General features: G+C 36.6%; 1 protein-coding gene across 9 annotated transcripts in view; it reads left to right on the top strand.

The window, feature by feature from the left end:
* Positions 1–13,871, top strand: part of birc6 (baculoviral IAP repeat containing 6) — a 179,581-nt gene that overhangs the window by 147,760 nt on the left and 17,950 nt on the right. For all 9 annotated transcript variants that reach the window (XM_028467678.1, XM_028467674.1, XM_028467673.1 and 6 more), the window contains 2 exons: positions 6,525–6,686; positions 10,939–11,016. In XM_028467678.1, coding sequence (XP_028323479.1) covers positions 6,525–6,686; positions 10,939–11,016 — 240 coding nt within the window. The remainder of the gene's footprint in view (positions 1–6,524; positions 6,687–10,938; positions 11,017–13,871) is intronic.

Raw genomic sequence — 13,871 nt, 5'->3', positions numbered from 1 at the left:
TTAACATCAAGAATTAGCAAAACAGTATGTTGCATCTTCAAATTCTTATGCATCTCAGTTTACATAAACACAATGCTATATAAAGAAGATTTTTTATTAGTTAATGTATTTGAAAACACATGCTTATTGCTCATTTCTTGCCACACATAAAGCATGCATATTTAACCAGTACATTGTCGGTTAAATGAATCTGTCCCCACACAATTAAAATCTCTATTTTCTTCCAGAGTAGTGTTTTTGTTAGTTTAGTTATTTTACCAGGGACTAAAAGTTAAGGTTAACCACAGATGCAATGAAAGTTGATGGTCTGTATATGTTGCAGGAGGTGGAGTAGGAAGGTGCTGAGTCATTGCACAACCTGATTTATTTTTAGGCTAACAAATTATTTCATGGTTCTATTTGTCATTAATCATTAATGGCCTCTGTAAGAAAATAAATGGTAAATGGACTTGATTTATATAGCGCCTTATCACCACACTGAAGCAGTCTCAAAGCGCTTTACATATCAGCTCATTCACCCAATCGCTCTCACATTCACACACCAGTGGGACAGGACTGCCATACAAGGCGCTAGTCGACCACTGGGAGCAACTTAGGGTTCAGTGTCTTGCCCAAAGACACTTCGACACATAGTCAGGTAGTGGGATCGAACCCCCAACCTCTCGATCAGAAGACGACCCTCTACCACCTGAGCCACGGTCGCCCGTGGCTCAGAGTTTCAATACACTGAAACTCTTTATTTCAGTGTATTGTTTTAGAGCTATAGGGAGCCATTTCAAAAGAGTCAAAGAGCCACATGAGGTTCCAGAGCCGCAGGTTGCAGACCTCTGTTTTAGGGTATTTGTATTTCTTTCTTTATTTCTTTTTTTTTTAATCCAAACACTTGCAGCGAAAACCTTAGCATTAAGAAAAATCTCCAGATGCTCTAATATTGCTCTGGTTTATTGTAAATTAGTTGCATAAATAGAAACAAGAAGGAGAGACAAAAAATAGCTTTTTTTCCTCAACAAAATGTTACTCCTTGTAAAAGCAGCCCTGTTAGATCATCATTAATAGGCTGTTGCTCAGCTCAAATAATTTCTTAATTATTGTACTTTAGAGTAGTCGGTAATTACAAGAGGTTTAAAGAGAACTGATATATGTTACTCAAGTAGAAGTACTGTTACTTCATTAAAATTGTACTCAAGTAATTCATACATAAAAGCAACTCAGTTATAGTAATGTCAGTACTTCTAATCAGTATCTTTCACCTCTTGTAATTATAAATCATTCATTATAGAATAAAATTTAAACTATATTTGTTGTCAACTGGGCAACGTATTCTGAAAAGAAAGGTTAATCTTAGAAATAGTGATGTAATATTGTCATTATTGTTTTTTATTATTACATAATTTTTCGTTGATCGTTTGTCGTTTGGTAAAGCAATTTTTTTTTGATGAAAGTGCGAAGAAATATATTTGCCATTAAAACCACCGCTGCAATGTTGTGCAATGTCTTGGGGTTAAGCCCTAGCACTGCCCGAAGACTTGTCATCAGCACCTTATTAATTCCCGTGCTGACATGTAATTATTGGCTCCTGCTACACTTGTTGATTAATGGCCAAGACTCCTTTGCTAAATGTCAAAGTCCACCTTGGTTTGAGTGGAATTTTGCAGAAGAACATTGTAGATTTAGACAGCAACATCCTAAAGCAACATTTAGTCTAAACATGTTAACACACTACCATATACATACAGTGTCATTGCCACGTTATCATTATAAGTTTGTAAATACTTGTTAATATAAACAAAAAATCAAAATTTTTATTACATTTGCTGATTCCAAGCACACCTTAGTGGTGCCGTTGTTTTTGCAAACGTCCTCACTGATTTGGTTGAATTAACTATTAACCTTTTCATCCCCTGCTACATCTGTCCCAAGAACATAGTCAATGTCCAAAGATTGCTGCCAAAATGCATATCTATGTAATATGCCCAAATTACCCGTATCTTAAATCTTGGCTGTGTAGACTTTTTGTTTGTTTTAAAAAATGTGAAATACAAAGTTTATACACAGGAATATTTATTTTAAAGAGTGTCATGATGATGATGACATGATTTGGTTTTAACTTTAGACTGACATGAATTGTCAATGCATGTTTTAAAATTTTATTTGCATTTGAATTTGTGGCACTTTTTGTACTTTGATTGAATTTTTATTTTTTCAAATTCTTTTGACTTTATGCCTTACTTTAGCCTTAACCTCTGAAGTTGGGTCATTTTTTCAATTTTTACCGTGTTTTGTGTCTTATTGCATTCTTAGCCCGTTTTAATTATGTGCATTATATTTACAGTAAGTTTTACTGTCTATTGAGAATCTTAACTAATTTTTTTTTTTGTAACTTTTTGACTTTGTGCCTTACTTTAGAATTTGAGTAATTTTTGGATATTTGCCAATTTTTGTGCCTTATTAGATTCTTAGCCCGTTTTAAGTATGTGCATTATATTTACAGTAAGTTTCACTGTCTATTGAAAATTTTAACTCATTTATTTTATTTTATTTATTTATTTTTTCTTCATGCCTTACTTTAGCCTTACCTCTGAAGTTGGGTCAATTTTGGTTATTTGCCATTTTCTGTGCCTTAATGCATTCTTAGCCCGTTTTAAGTATGTGCATTATATTTACAGTAGTTTTTAGGGTATATTGATGGTTTTACCTCATTTTTTTTTTTTTCAAAATTTTTTGACTTTTTGCCTTACTTTAGCCTTACCTCTGAAGTTGAGTCAATTTTGGTTATTTGCCATTTTTTGTGCCTTATTAGATTCTTAGCCCGTTTTAAGTATGTGCATTATATTTACAGTAAGTTTTTAAGGTCTAATTATAGTCCTAATTGAATTTAAATTTTTTCAAATTTTTTTGACTTTAGCCTTAACTCTGAAGTTGGGCCATTTTTGGATATTTAACATTTTTTGTGCCTTATTGCATTCTTAGCCCGTTTTCAGTATGTGCATTATATTCACAGTAAGTTTCACTGTCTACTGAAAATCTTCTCAATTATTTTATTTTATTTTTTTCTTCATGCCTTACTTTAGTCTTACCTCTGAAGTTGGGTCATTTTTGCCATTTTTTTTTTAGCCTTATTGCATTCTTAGCCCGTGTTCAGTATGTGCACTATATTTACAGTAGTTTTTAGGGTCTAATTATAGTCTTAAATAGGAAAAAAAGCTGTTCTTATTTATGTCAGTTTATTTTATTTTTCTAAATTTCTTTTGACTTGAAAAGGTCATACCCAGCGTATGTATGCAAGTATTCGTACTGCAATATCTTCATCCTTTTTTCCCTTTCAAAAATACTTTATTGCAAGGAGCCCATTACAGTAAATTGTATCATGAACTCTGTCCATCGTTTCATCCCTAGTATTAACACTCAGTCATGGGAGAAAAGGAATTTCACAAAGAATGCACTGAGGTGCTTGTGGGTGAGGTGAAGGCTGGAGAAAGTATATTACTTGTTGTTGTGATATCACTAATTAAAGAAAAGCACGTGAGTGGCAGCACGTCATCCCAGCTATTGACAGTGTGAGTCCCACTTTTTGGAGAAGAAAGGACACAGATTTGCAGAGAACACAGAGGAGACTAATAAAGTTAAGTTTTATCTGCTCATTAAAAGTATTTCAGAAGAGATAATAGATAATGGAATTATGTGTTGTGTCCCTAAATTAATCCCAAGTTGGAAGCGGTGGGTGACGAGGCCTCTCCCCAGCAACAGTGCGTTCAGCATCAGTGTTTTCTGAGCTCCTGGTGCAATGGAAATGGTAGTCATGACTGGCACTGTCTTGTAAACACAGAGGGACAGCATTATTGCAATCAACAAATATGTACAGGGCGACCGTGGCTCAGGTGTTAGTGGGTCGTCTTCTGATCGAGAGGTTGGGGGTTCGATCCCAGTACCTGACTGTGTCGATGTGTCCTTGGGCAAGACACTGAACCCTAAGTTGCTCCCAGTGGTCGACTAGTGCCTTGCATGGCAGTCCTGTCCCACTGGTGTGTGAATGTGAGAGTGATTGGGTGAATGAGCTGATATGTAAAGCGCTTTGAGACTGCTTCAGTGTGGTGATAAAGCGCTATTTAAAATCAAGTCGATTTACCATTACCATTTACAGTGATGAGTAACATATGCGAAGTCATGTCTGAAATTGCCATCTCTATTTAATATCTTGTTTTAAAAAAAGAAACATACTTCCTGTCTTGTTTCAACCATCACATGACACCGCTATCTGGCATTGCGCCCTATTGACACTCTTAATATTGGGGAGGTTGCTATTGCTTTACAATGGAGCATGCACAGTTGCCAGACACGTGAAAGCGTACCTTGTCTGGCTTCTGTGGGTTTGATCCGGAAAATGCTAATAAATAAATTACATTTTTTTGGGTGCTTTCACACTAAAGAATCCTAGAGCAACACTCTTGGATTTGTTTCCTGTCCAGCACTACTGTGATCACAGACCGAGCCAAATCAAGGTGATGAGTCCGAGATTATAACGGTGGGAAAGGACCCTTAGTTGCTCATGACACAGGAAAGAGTGGAGCTGAGCTTGCTGACACATATAAACTGAATATAACAAGCATGATTTATTATTCACCATGTAAAAACAACCAAACACATCTTGATATGATTCCAAGGGAGTTCTGCTGTATTCAAGTACATGTTGTATATATACTGATAACCGAATGGTTAGCTTTTTATTATTTACAGTAAAATATTGTATGATTATCTAACTAAATCTTAACATTCAGTGTACTATAGAATAGATGCTTTACTTTACCTACATTTTTTACGGCTTCTTTTAACTTTACTCGCCATGCAGTGCCCTTGTCCATCAGTTAGCTTTACATCAGAACTGTGAAATGAGCCAAATTTGCTTATAACTGCTTCATTAGGACAAACTCATAATTATCTGCCAATTTTACAAAATAACATTTTGTAATAAAATAAACATTTGGGTAAAACTGGAGAAGTTTCGGTGACAGCCTACCACCAGGTATTCAAAGCTTTCTGCCTCCTCGGATGTGTTGGTTAAAGTGTTGTCTATGGTGGCTGGGATTCGAGCTATGATCACAAGTTAAGTGTGCATAGATTTGTGGGAGTATGTTCATTATGGTGTGATTGTTATGATTCTGTCTCTGTTTCTGCTTCCACCTCTGTGCTCCCTGTTTCTGTGTTCTAGGTAGCTGCCTGCCTTAGTACCGCTGTGTTTACAGTATCTCTGCGTCAGAAGGCGTGTCTGTTTGTTGTTGTGTGCTTGTTATTACGATTGAGTTCTTCAGTGGGCAAGTGGTTTGGTCCCACACTTTAAAAAACCCCTGCATTAGACGAAGCAGGCTGACCCCCAATTTCCACGGGATGCGGCTCCGCTGCGTTACGTCACTGCCGCGTCACCGGAGCTGATAGGTTTCCACTTTATTCTGTGTGTTCATTTCCACCGGGTCCGCTGCGGTGCGTGTCTGCTCCTTCCCAGATGCGGTAGTCCGGTGCCCTCTGCCAGATATACGCACGACGCATCAATCAACACAGAGCAAATGAAGCTTAACAGGAAATTAAGCACGTATTCCACAATAAAATATCGGGTTACTTTTCAAAATAAAACACTTCAGATTATATTTCAAGTAAATACATCACCAAAACGTTATGTGTAAAAACAAATTTACATCCACTATATTGATTCCTCTCATACTGTAACTGCACTGTAAATGGCAGCAACTTTGATTTAGTTCATGTTTTACTGGTGCAGTTTTATCTCTTCTCTGTTGGCTGTTGCTAAAAAATCCAGTGTCCAACATTCTTGTTCTCCTTCATTAGGAACACTGACCTGTTTATTGTTGCGTTTATAACACATAGCTTTAACTGCGTTCTCGTGCGATTATATAAATATTGTGAGAACTGCTCTGTCTCTTGACGTCACAATCGTTCAACCGGAGTGCACCGCGGCGCACTCAAAACGCAACCGGTGTGGATTACCGGACGGCGGACAGTGGGGGAAAAACTGGATCGGTGCCGTGGCGCAGCGGAGACGTATCCAGTGGAAACCCCGGGTTAGTTCACCACTGGCACCACTAGTTTTCCACATTTTTAAAATGGTTGTGTACAAGGATTAATGTTGATTTACCAAACATTCTCTCATGTAGTGTAGTGACATTTACACGGTTTTACAGCCGCAAACCTGTAGTAAATCTGCCCCTAAGTTTGTGGAAAGTAATGCGTGCCTCTTTCAGGCCCCAATTTTTGCATAAGCAATGTTTATTTAAAGGACCCTGGTCATTCTTACTTTCTGTAATTTCACCCTTAACTTGGTAAATCTCATTGCTCAATGTATGAATAATATGATCTCCATCTCTTTTTTTAATCATTATTTTGGTTTTGTTCGTTGTCTACAGTGGTTGCTGTTAGACTTTTGCCTTTTTAATAGCCCCTAAGGGCTAAATAAAGTGTTATACATTTAATTACAATTAATCAGTATTTCCACCTTTATTCTTTTGTGTTTCCAGGTTCTCATCACTGGCCCAGCTGACACACCATATGCCAATGGTTGCTTTGAGTTTGATGTGTATTTTCCCCAAGACTATCCAAACTCACCCCCACTGGTTAATCTGGAGACCACCGGTGGCCACAGTGTGCGCTTTAACCCGAACCTCTACAATGATGGCAAAGTAAGTTTTTTTTAATTTGTAATGCATTTCAACACTCATATAATTAATTCAGGGAATTAAACTGTTAAAAGTCTGTTGACTTTAGGCCATTGAAGTCTAGTTTATGTTTAATAAAAAAAAAAACAGAAATGGGAAGTGCACACTCCCATTAGTGAACAGAGCAGACTTTCTGTCAAGCATTTTAACTGCTGTTCTTGTAGTTGCTTTTGGTAAAAACAGGTATAGCCAAATTAAAATTACTGCAGCCCTGATTTAATTCTGCTGACAATCAAAATAAATGTTGGAAGCGCTGTAATGAAGACTGTCCAGGGATGGGAATTGATAAGAATTTAGCAATTCCGATTCCATTATCGATACTGCTTATCAATTCGATTTCTTACCGATTCTTTTATCGATTCTCATTAGGTGAGGGAATTAAATAATACAAATGGATTTGTTTTCTTTAATTCTTCATGATATTATCTTTGTCTCTTTAATTTCCTGCAGGAATATCAGCTCTCTTTTAATCCACCAGGTATAGATTGTTTTCACTGGGTAATAATGTATACAAAAGCGTTATATTTGTTTATTTGTTTATTTGAGCAGTTAAAGTTCTGCTCAAAAGGAGTGGGCCGAAGCAAAAGCTTATAAGCGCCCACCCCCGAAATCATTACAATGAAAATTGCATATCACATAGTACAAGGGAACAAATTACAAGGAATAAAGTACAAGAGCATAGGAACACAGCATGCACACAACACACAACATATCCGGTTGTGATTCAACCTTAGACATTATCAATGATACATTTAGCACATCATATTTTGATTGAGATTTTACCTCTTTCGAAAAAGAGAACCTGTTACACATCAAAGTGGCTGTTTTACCACGGACTACACTTACAGAGCACTGTTTGAAATGTTCATATAATTAACAGAAATGAACAGAAGCGAAGCACAACTACAACTACGGTCTCATTTCATGTACGATGTCTGTTACAAAGCAAGTGACAAAAGGCGATAATTTCTTACTTACAGATGGTTATCAATCAATGCCAAACATAGTGAACATTCCTGAAAGTCACTAGTTATGTGTTAAAAGAACATTAACATACATATTATCCGTGATCTTGCTACTTCCCAATTGTCATTTCCATCCTTGATATGGTATTGATTAGTGTACAATTTTGGTTTTAAAGACGAGGTATACAAGTCCATTGGGAGGATCCCTCTCAACAGATTTGTAGCTCGCCTACTCTAAATCTCTACAATTACAACTCAACAATGTCGCAAAAATTCATGATCTTTGATCTTAAAAATAATGAGTTTGTGTGGTCAAAAACCCAACTTTATGAATTACTCGAACAGCTCTTTTTTGCAGCATTACTATTGGTTTTAATGTGCTTTTACAAGTACTACCCCAAACCACAGTGCAATAATTCAAATAGGGCAAAATCAGAGAACAGTATAAGATATGTAGAGCTTTGATATTTAAAATGTGCTTTGCTCTTGCTATTACTGCAATGCTTCTTGAAATTTTAGTAGTTATATATTTAATGTGAGATTTCCAAGTAATTCTATCATCTATAATAACTCCAAGGAATTTAATTTCATGCACTTGCTCTATAACAACACCCTCTATTTGAATTGCTGCCTGGGCATTGGAATTACAGCTGCCGAATATCATCATTTTGCTTTTACTCAGATTTAAAGATAGTCTGTTTTGTTTGAACCACTTTTTGACACTTTTGAGTTCCAAGTTAACAATCTGACACAGTTGTTGTAAATCGCCTCCTGCTGCAAAAATATTTGTATCATCTGCAAACAAAATGAATCTTAAGAATTTTTGATGTTTTACAAATGTCGTTTATATACATATTAAACAATTTTGGACCCAAAATGGAACCTTGAGGTACAGTGAACCACACACAATTTCTTGACCACTCGGCTGATAATCACCTATTTTCACACATTGTTTTCTTTTTTTTAAATAACTGGTGACCCACTGTAGTGCTATCCCCCTAATCCCATAGTGTTATAGCTTTTTAATTAATATATCATAATTTATTGTGTCAAATGCTTTACTTAGGTCAAAAAATAACCCAATTGCATATTTCTTATTGTCTACAGCATTAGTTATTTCATCAGTTATATCAAAGAACGTGTGTGAAGTTGAGTGATTATTCCTAAAACCAAACTGATTATCAGAGAGTAAGTTATTTTTTTCGATAAAGCTGTCAAGTCTAGAGTTAAAAACCTTCTCTAGGATTTTGGAGAATTGCAGTAAAAGGGAAACAGGCCTGTAGTTGGTAAAGAGATGTTTATCTCCTGCCTTGAACAGAGGAATCACTTTTGCAACTTTCATACTGTCGGGAAATTGTCCAGTTTGCAACGATAAGTTACAAATATATGTTAACGGCTTAGAGATACTGTCAATAACAGTTTTTAAAGTTTTCATATCCATGTCATAATAATCTGTCGAGGTTTTATTTTTACACCCTCTTACAATGTCAGTATCTCCTTTTCCTCAATATAAAATTGATGAATTATTATTATTCTTATTACAACAAATGACATATTTTGGCTACAAACATTTTAGGATATTTACAGTGCTCATTTTGAACTTGAACAACTTGATCCAAAACTACTTCAGACACAAAACAAATAATTCTTCTGTAAAAAGGAACATATTAACCAAAAGTACAGCTGCACTTACTGTTGTGTATTTAAACAGTAAAGCTTTGGTTTAGCCTTTGTTTACATTTCTCTAAATGGACCTTCAGAGACGCCGTCCCCTTTGTTACATGTGGCGTCATCAGCCGTGTGTGTAAATCAGTATGAAAGAGCATGCTAAAGACAACGATCAGTATGAGTCCGTTTCCCGTGTATGATTACTAGTTATGAGGACATAAACTGGCGACGAGGTGTGTTCTTGCTTAAGTTTGTTGTTTTCAGAAGAAGTGTCTGTGCAAGAAGCAACTTTTGTACGAGTGTACAGAACCCGTAAGTGAGTAGTGTAGCAACAGAGAAGCTACAAACACAGCACGAAGGGCAGCCCAGCTGTGGGTGGAGGAGGTGGATTTTCCACGGTTGACAGCAAACAACTATATGGTGGAAGGAGTTTCACTTGGCGCTAGCATAAACAATATACAGGACCTGGAGGAGTTTATCGTTACGTATTTGCGACGTAAGAAGAACCAATAAGTGAGGTTGTCTCGATCCGATCACGTGATGGGAAATCGGGCCTGATCACGTGGTTTCAGACTCGTTCAGAATCGGACATAATCTCTCGATCAGGACTCGGATATATATGTATATTTATTGTCATTATAGAGGTGGGCGGTATACCGGTTCATACCAAATACCGGTATATAATTTTGTTATGATATACATTTTTAATATACCACCGTACCGGCATATTGATTACTCAACGTTCGGAATGCTACGCTGGGCTATGCTGCTGGAGCCTTTTCAATGTTGTACTGCGAAGGTAAACAGTAGTGCTCTAGTTATAGTGTAAATGGATAACAAAGCTCTGAAGCTGCAGAACTAGGAGAACATGATGACACAGAAGAACTTGTGTCAAAAAGAGAAGCCCTGTCTGTTGTTTGGATGGTAGAGCAAGTTGGATGCAGAGCGGAGGTGGAGAGTAATCCCCAATTTCCTGCGTTACGTCTCCGCCACGCCACCGGACCTTATAGGTTTCCACTTCAGTCCATGTGTTAATTTCCACCGGGTCCGCTGCGGTGCGTGTCTGCTTCTTACCAGCTGCGGTAGTCCGGTGCCCTCCGTCAGATATACGCAGGGTTTCTATTTCTGACAGACACCGGAGCACGACGCATCAATCAGCACAGAGCAAATGAAGCTAAACAAGAAGTTAAGCACGTATTCCGCAAGAAAATATCGGGTTACTTTTCAAAATAAAACATTTCAGATTATATTTCCAATAACGACATCACCAAAACGTCACAATGTGTAAAAACAAAATCACATTCAATACATTGTTTCCTCTCATACTGTAACTGCACTGAAAAACTGCAGCAACTTTGATTTAGTTCTTGTTTTACTGGTGTAAATTACATTGAGTGAAGCTATTTCCCTGATGCAAAATGTTTGTGATGACGTGTAATAAAAATGCTCTTATGCACTAAAGGCCTCTGGTTCAACTGGTCTAAGTAATGGTGGGGTATGAGAACAATCCCAATGTGTATTTTTAAGTGTCCACATATGCTTCATAAATTGTTGTCTGTAATTTTTATTTCTTTTGGTTCCAGGTCTGTTTAAGTATTCTAAACACATGGCATGGGAGACCAGAGGAGAAATGGAACCCACAGACCTCAAGCTTTTTACAGGTAAGATGGAAATTCATCATGCCAGTGTCACCTGTCTGAATAGATGATTTGGACTGTGTCCAGGTCTTAGTGTCGGAGTCTGTAGTTTGTCACTGCCCTGTCCTTATGCTCCTTCAATCCACGTAATAATGGACTTGGTGTTTCGACGGCTGACATGAAATATCCTTTTTAAAGTCAAGTTAATTTGTTCACAAATATCTTGTGGAGGAGACCAAATCAATTGAGCCTCCCACATCTACCTGCTTACACATTACACATCCCTTACCATGAAGTCACGAAGAACAATGGATTTGAATGTGTTCAAATCAAGTATTGTCAGTCTGCAGAGTATTGAAGTAATTTGTATTAGTTCTGCCTTTATGTTTTACTATATGTATATTGTGTATGAAATGTCTTCTAAACATCAGGCATTACAAATCACATCATTGATAGATGATGATTAGACATAGGGAATGGCTGTCCCAACAGTAATTACAGGTAACAAGTTTCTTTATAAGAGGTGTGAAATAGGTGATCTATTGTAAAGATAAAAAACTACAAACATTTTCTCTGGCCTTAATTTAGAATGAGCTAAATTCACTTTAAAAAAAACTGACTAAAGAAGTTTACATTAAGGTAAATATTTGCACTTAATCAGATTTCACCTAATATTGTACAACCTATGATATTTCACCTAGCATTTAAGTTTACAACTACTCAAATTCTACAACTGAAAGTTTTTTTTATTTTTAATTTAACCTCAATTCATGAATTAACTTTGGGTTAAATTTCTGACACAACAGAAATTGTTTTTAGCTTTTGGGACACATTTTTCATAAAATCAACAGTATCTGTATTAAGACAACAGAATTATGTAAATCCAATGGTGTATCCGAGTGTATTATTATCACTTGGTGTAGATGCTTTATGGTGCATAGAGATGTCTCGATTAATCATACTTAACACTCCGGATAACATTGTGCAGATCAATAATGAAAAATGAGGTTGCTGGAGAACAGAAGGTTGGGGAGTAGACTGAAATCAAGTCACCATCAACTGAAGTAAATATCAGCTTTAGAATCAGGCAGTCCAGCTCAAAACTAGTGGATCACATCAGTTGAAGGTCATTTTATTGGGACTCTAACGTTTATTCAGCTTCTCTGTCGATGGGGCCAGCCGACCTCCAAACCTGACATTGTCTTAATTACCTACGCAAAGCGCAGAAGTGGCTCGAAGCGCAGAGCGGACGGTTATGTTTTACCCTCTTTGTCAGTATGTCGGTCTGTCAGTCTGTTAGCATGGTAACTTGAAAAGTTATAAACGGATTTGGATGAAATTTTCAGGAAAATTGATAAATGGGACAAGGAACAGGTGACTACATTTCGGTGATGTTCTGGCTACCAAAAGAAAATATATAGATATAGATATAAATCCCATTCATTTTCCTATCCACACTGTAGAACTCCTTGTTGATGATGTAATATGTTGTCTCAGTCAACCAGCAGCTCAATGTTGACAGGTAGTCATGGTAACAGCTCATTTTTGACAGGTACTCATGGTAATCCTGAGTTTACCATGTTGCCTTGACCAGAGTGTGTTAGCTGAGCTTGAGCTGCTTGGTGAAGGTCTGCTCTCTCTGAGTGCTTCTAGTTATTTATTGGCAATGTAATGGTTTAGAACATGAAAAACAATACATGATGATGTCATGAGTCTCATCGAGACAGGCAAAATCATGCTAGCTGTGTAGATATATCTTCGATAAATGATAAGTAGGGTTGGGCACCGAGAACCGGTTCCTAACATGGTTGTGGAACTGTTACGAAGATGTTTGAATTTCGATTTGTTTTTTTCTGATTCCTAAATGCCCGCGCTAGTTTGTTTCCCCGGCTTGCTCTGTTTGTTTACGCGGGGTATGTATAAGGTGTGTTCAGAATGCAACTGTTGTGACTGCAGTTTGTCTGTCTGTACAACTCAAAGAATTGGAATCAAGAATTGTTTAGAACAGGAATCGAAATTTGAGAATCTTAAGTAACAAAAAAAACTAGACAAAATGACAGAAAAACATACAAATCAACAGCAAAATATATTTGTTCATCCTTGTATCAATATTCAGATTGGTCATTATTATAAATGCTGATCTAAATTTTGATAACATGGCCACCAGTTTTGACAATCCTTTTTTTGAGGCCCCTTTTATGATTTAAGTTGGCCATCACTGTTTTAGGTTTTGATTTTATGGAACTGAAATTATCCCTTTTTTGTGTGTTTCTCCAGTACTCATGTCAAGTCAGTTAGGCTGAGAAACGATCAGTGAGTCTGCTGAAACCTAGGAGGTCAAAGCCATTTTTGTATTAATATTAATTGTACAGTGCCCATCAGAAGTATGTCTTCATTTGGTGGGGGCTTAAGTAGAGTTATCAATTATGGCCAAATGAGTATGTTTGAAGGTTGGATGTACAAAGAGGTGTACATACTCTGTACTCTGTAGTGTTATAGAGGGTTATATGTGTGGGTGCAAAGTCAAATAACATGTACAATTTTCCTAGTTTAATTCTATGGGACATGCGAATGATAATTTAAACTTATCTTTATATTTTTTTCATTTGGTGTATTTTTCTGTAATGTATGTTTTTTGGAGTCATTATGTGTATTGTTATATCTTTCAGTTGTCTTTTTGTGCATCTGGAGTCATTTTGTGTATTTTTTGGTGTAGTTTTGTGCATTTCTGTTGTCATTTTGTGTATAAATAGTTTTGTGTATTTTTTTGTAATGTTTGTTTTTTGGAGTCATTTTGTGTGTTTTTTTAGTCTTTTTGTATATTCTTTTGCATTTCTGTTTTTGTGTTTGTTTTGTATAAATGTTTAGTTTTTTGTTTT

The sequence above is a fragment of the Gouania willdenowi genome, chromosome 15 (assembly GCF_900634775.1).
Source record: "Gouania willdenowi chromosome 15, fGouWil2.1, whole genome shotgun sequence".
In the NCBI taxonomy this organism is placed as follows: domain Eukaryota; kingdom Metazoa; phylum Chordata; class Actinopteri; order Blenniiformes; family Gobiesocidae; genus Gouania; species Gouania willdenowi.
The sequence above is the reverse complement of the archived record's forward strand: the minus strand, read 5'-3'. Positions and strand labels throughout refer to the sequence as shown.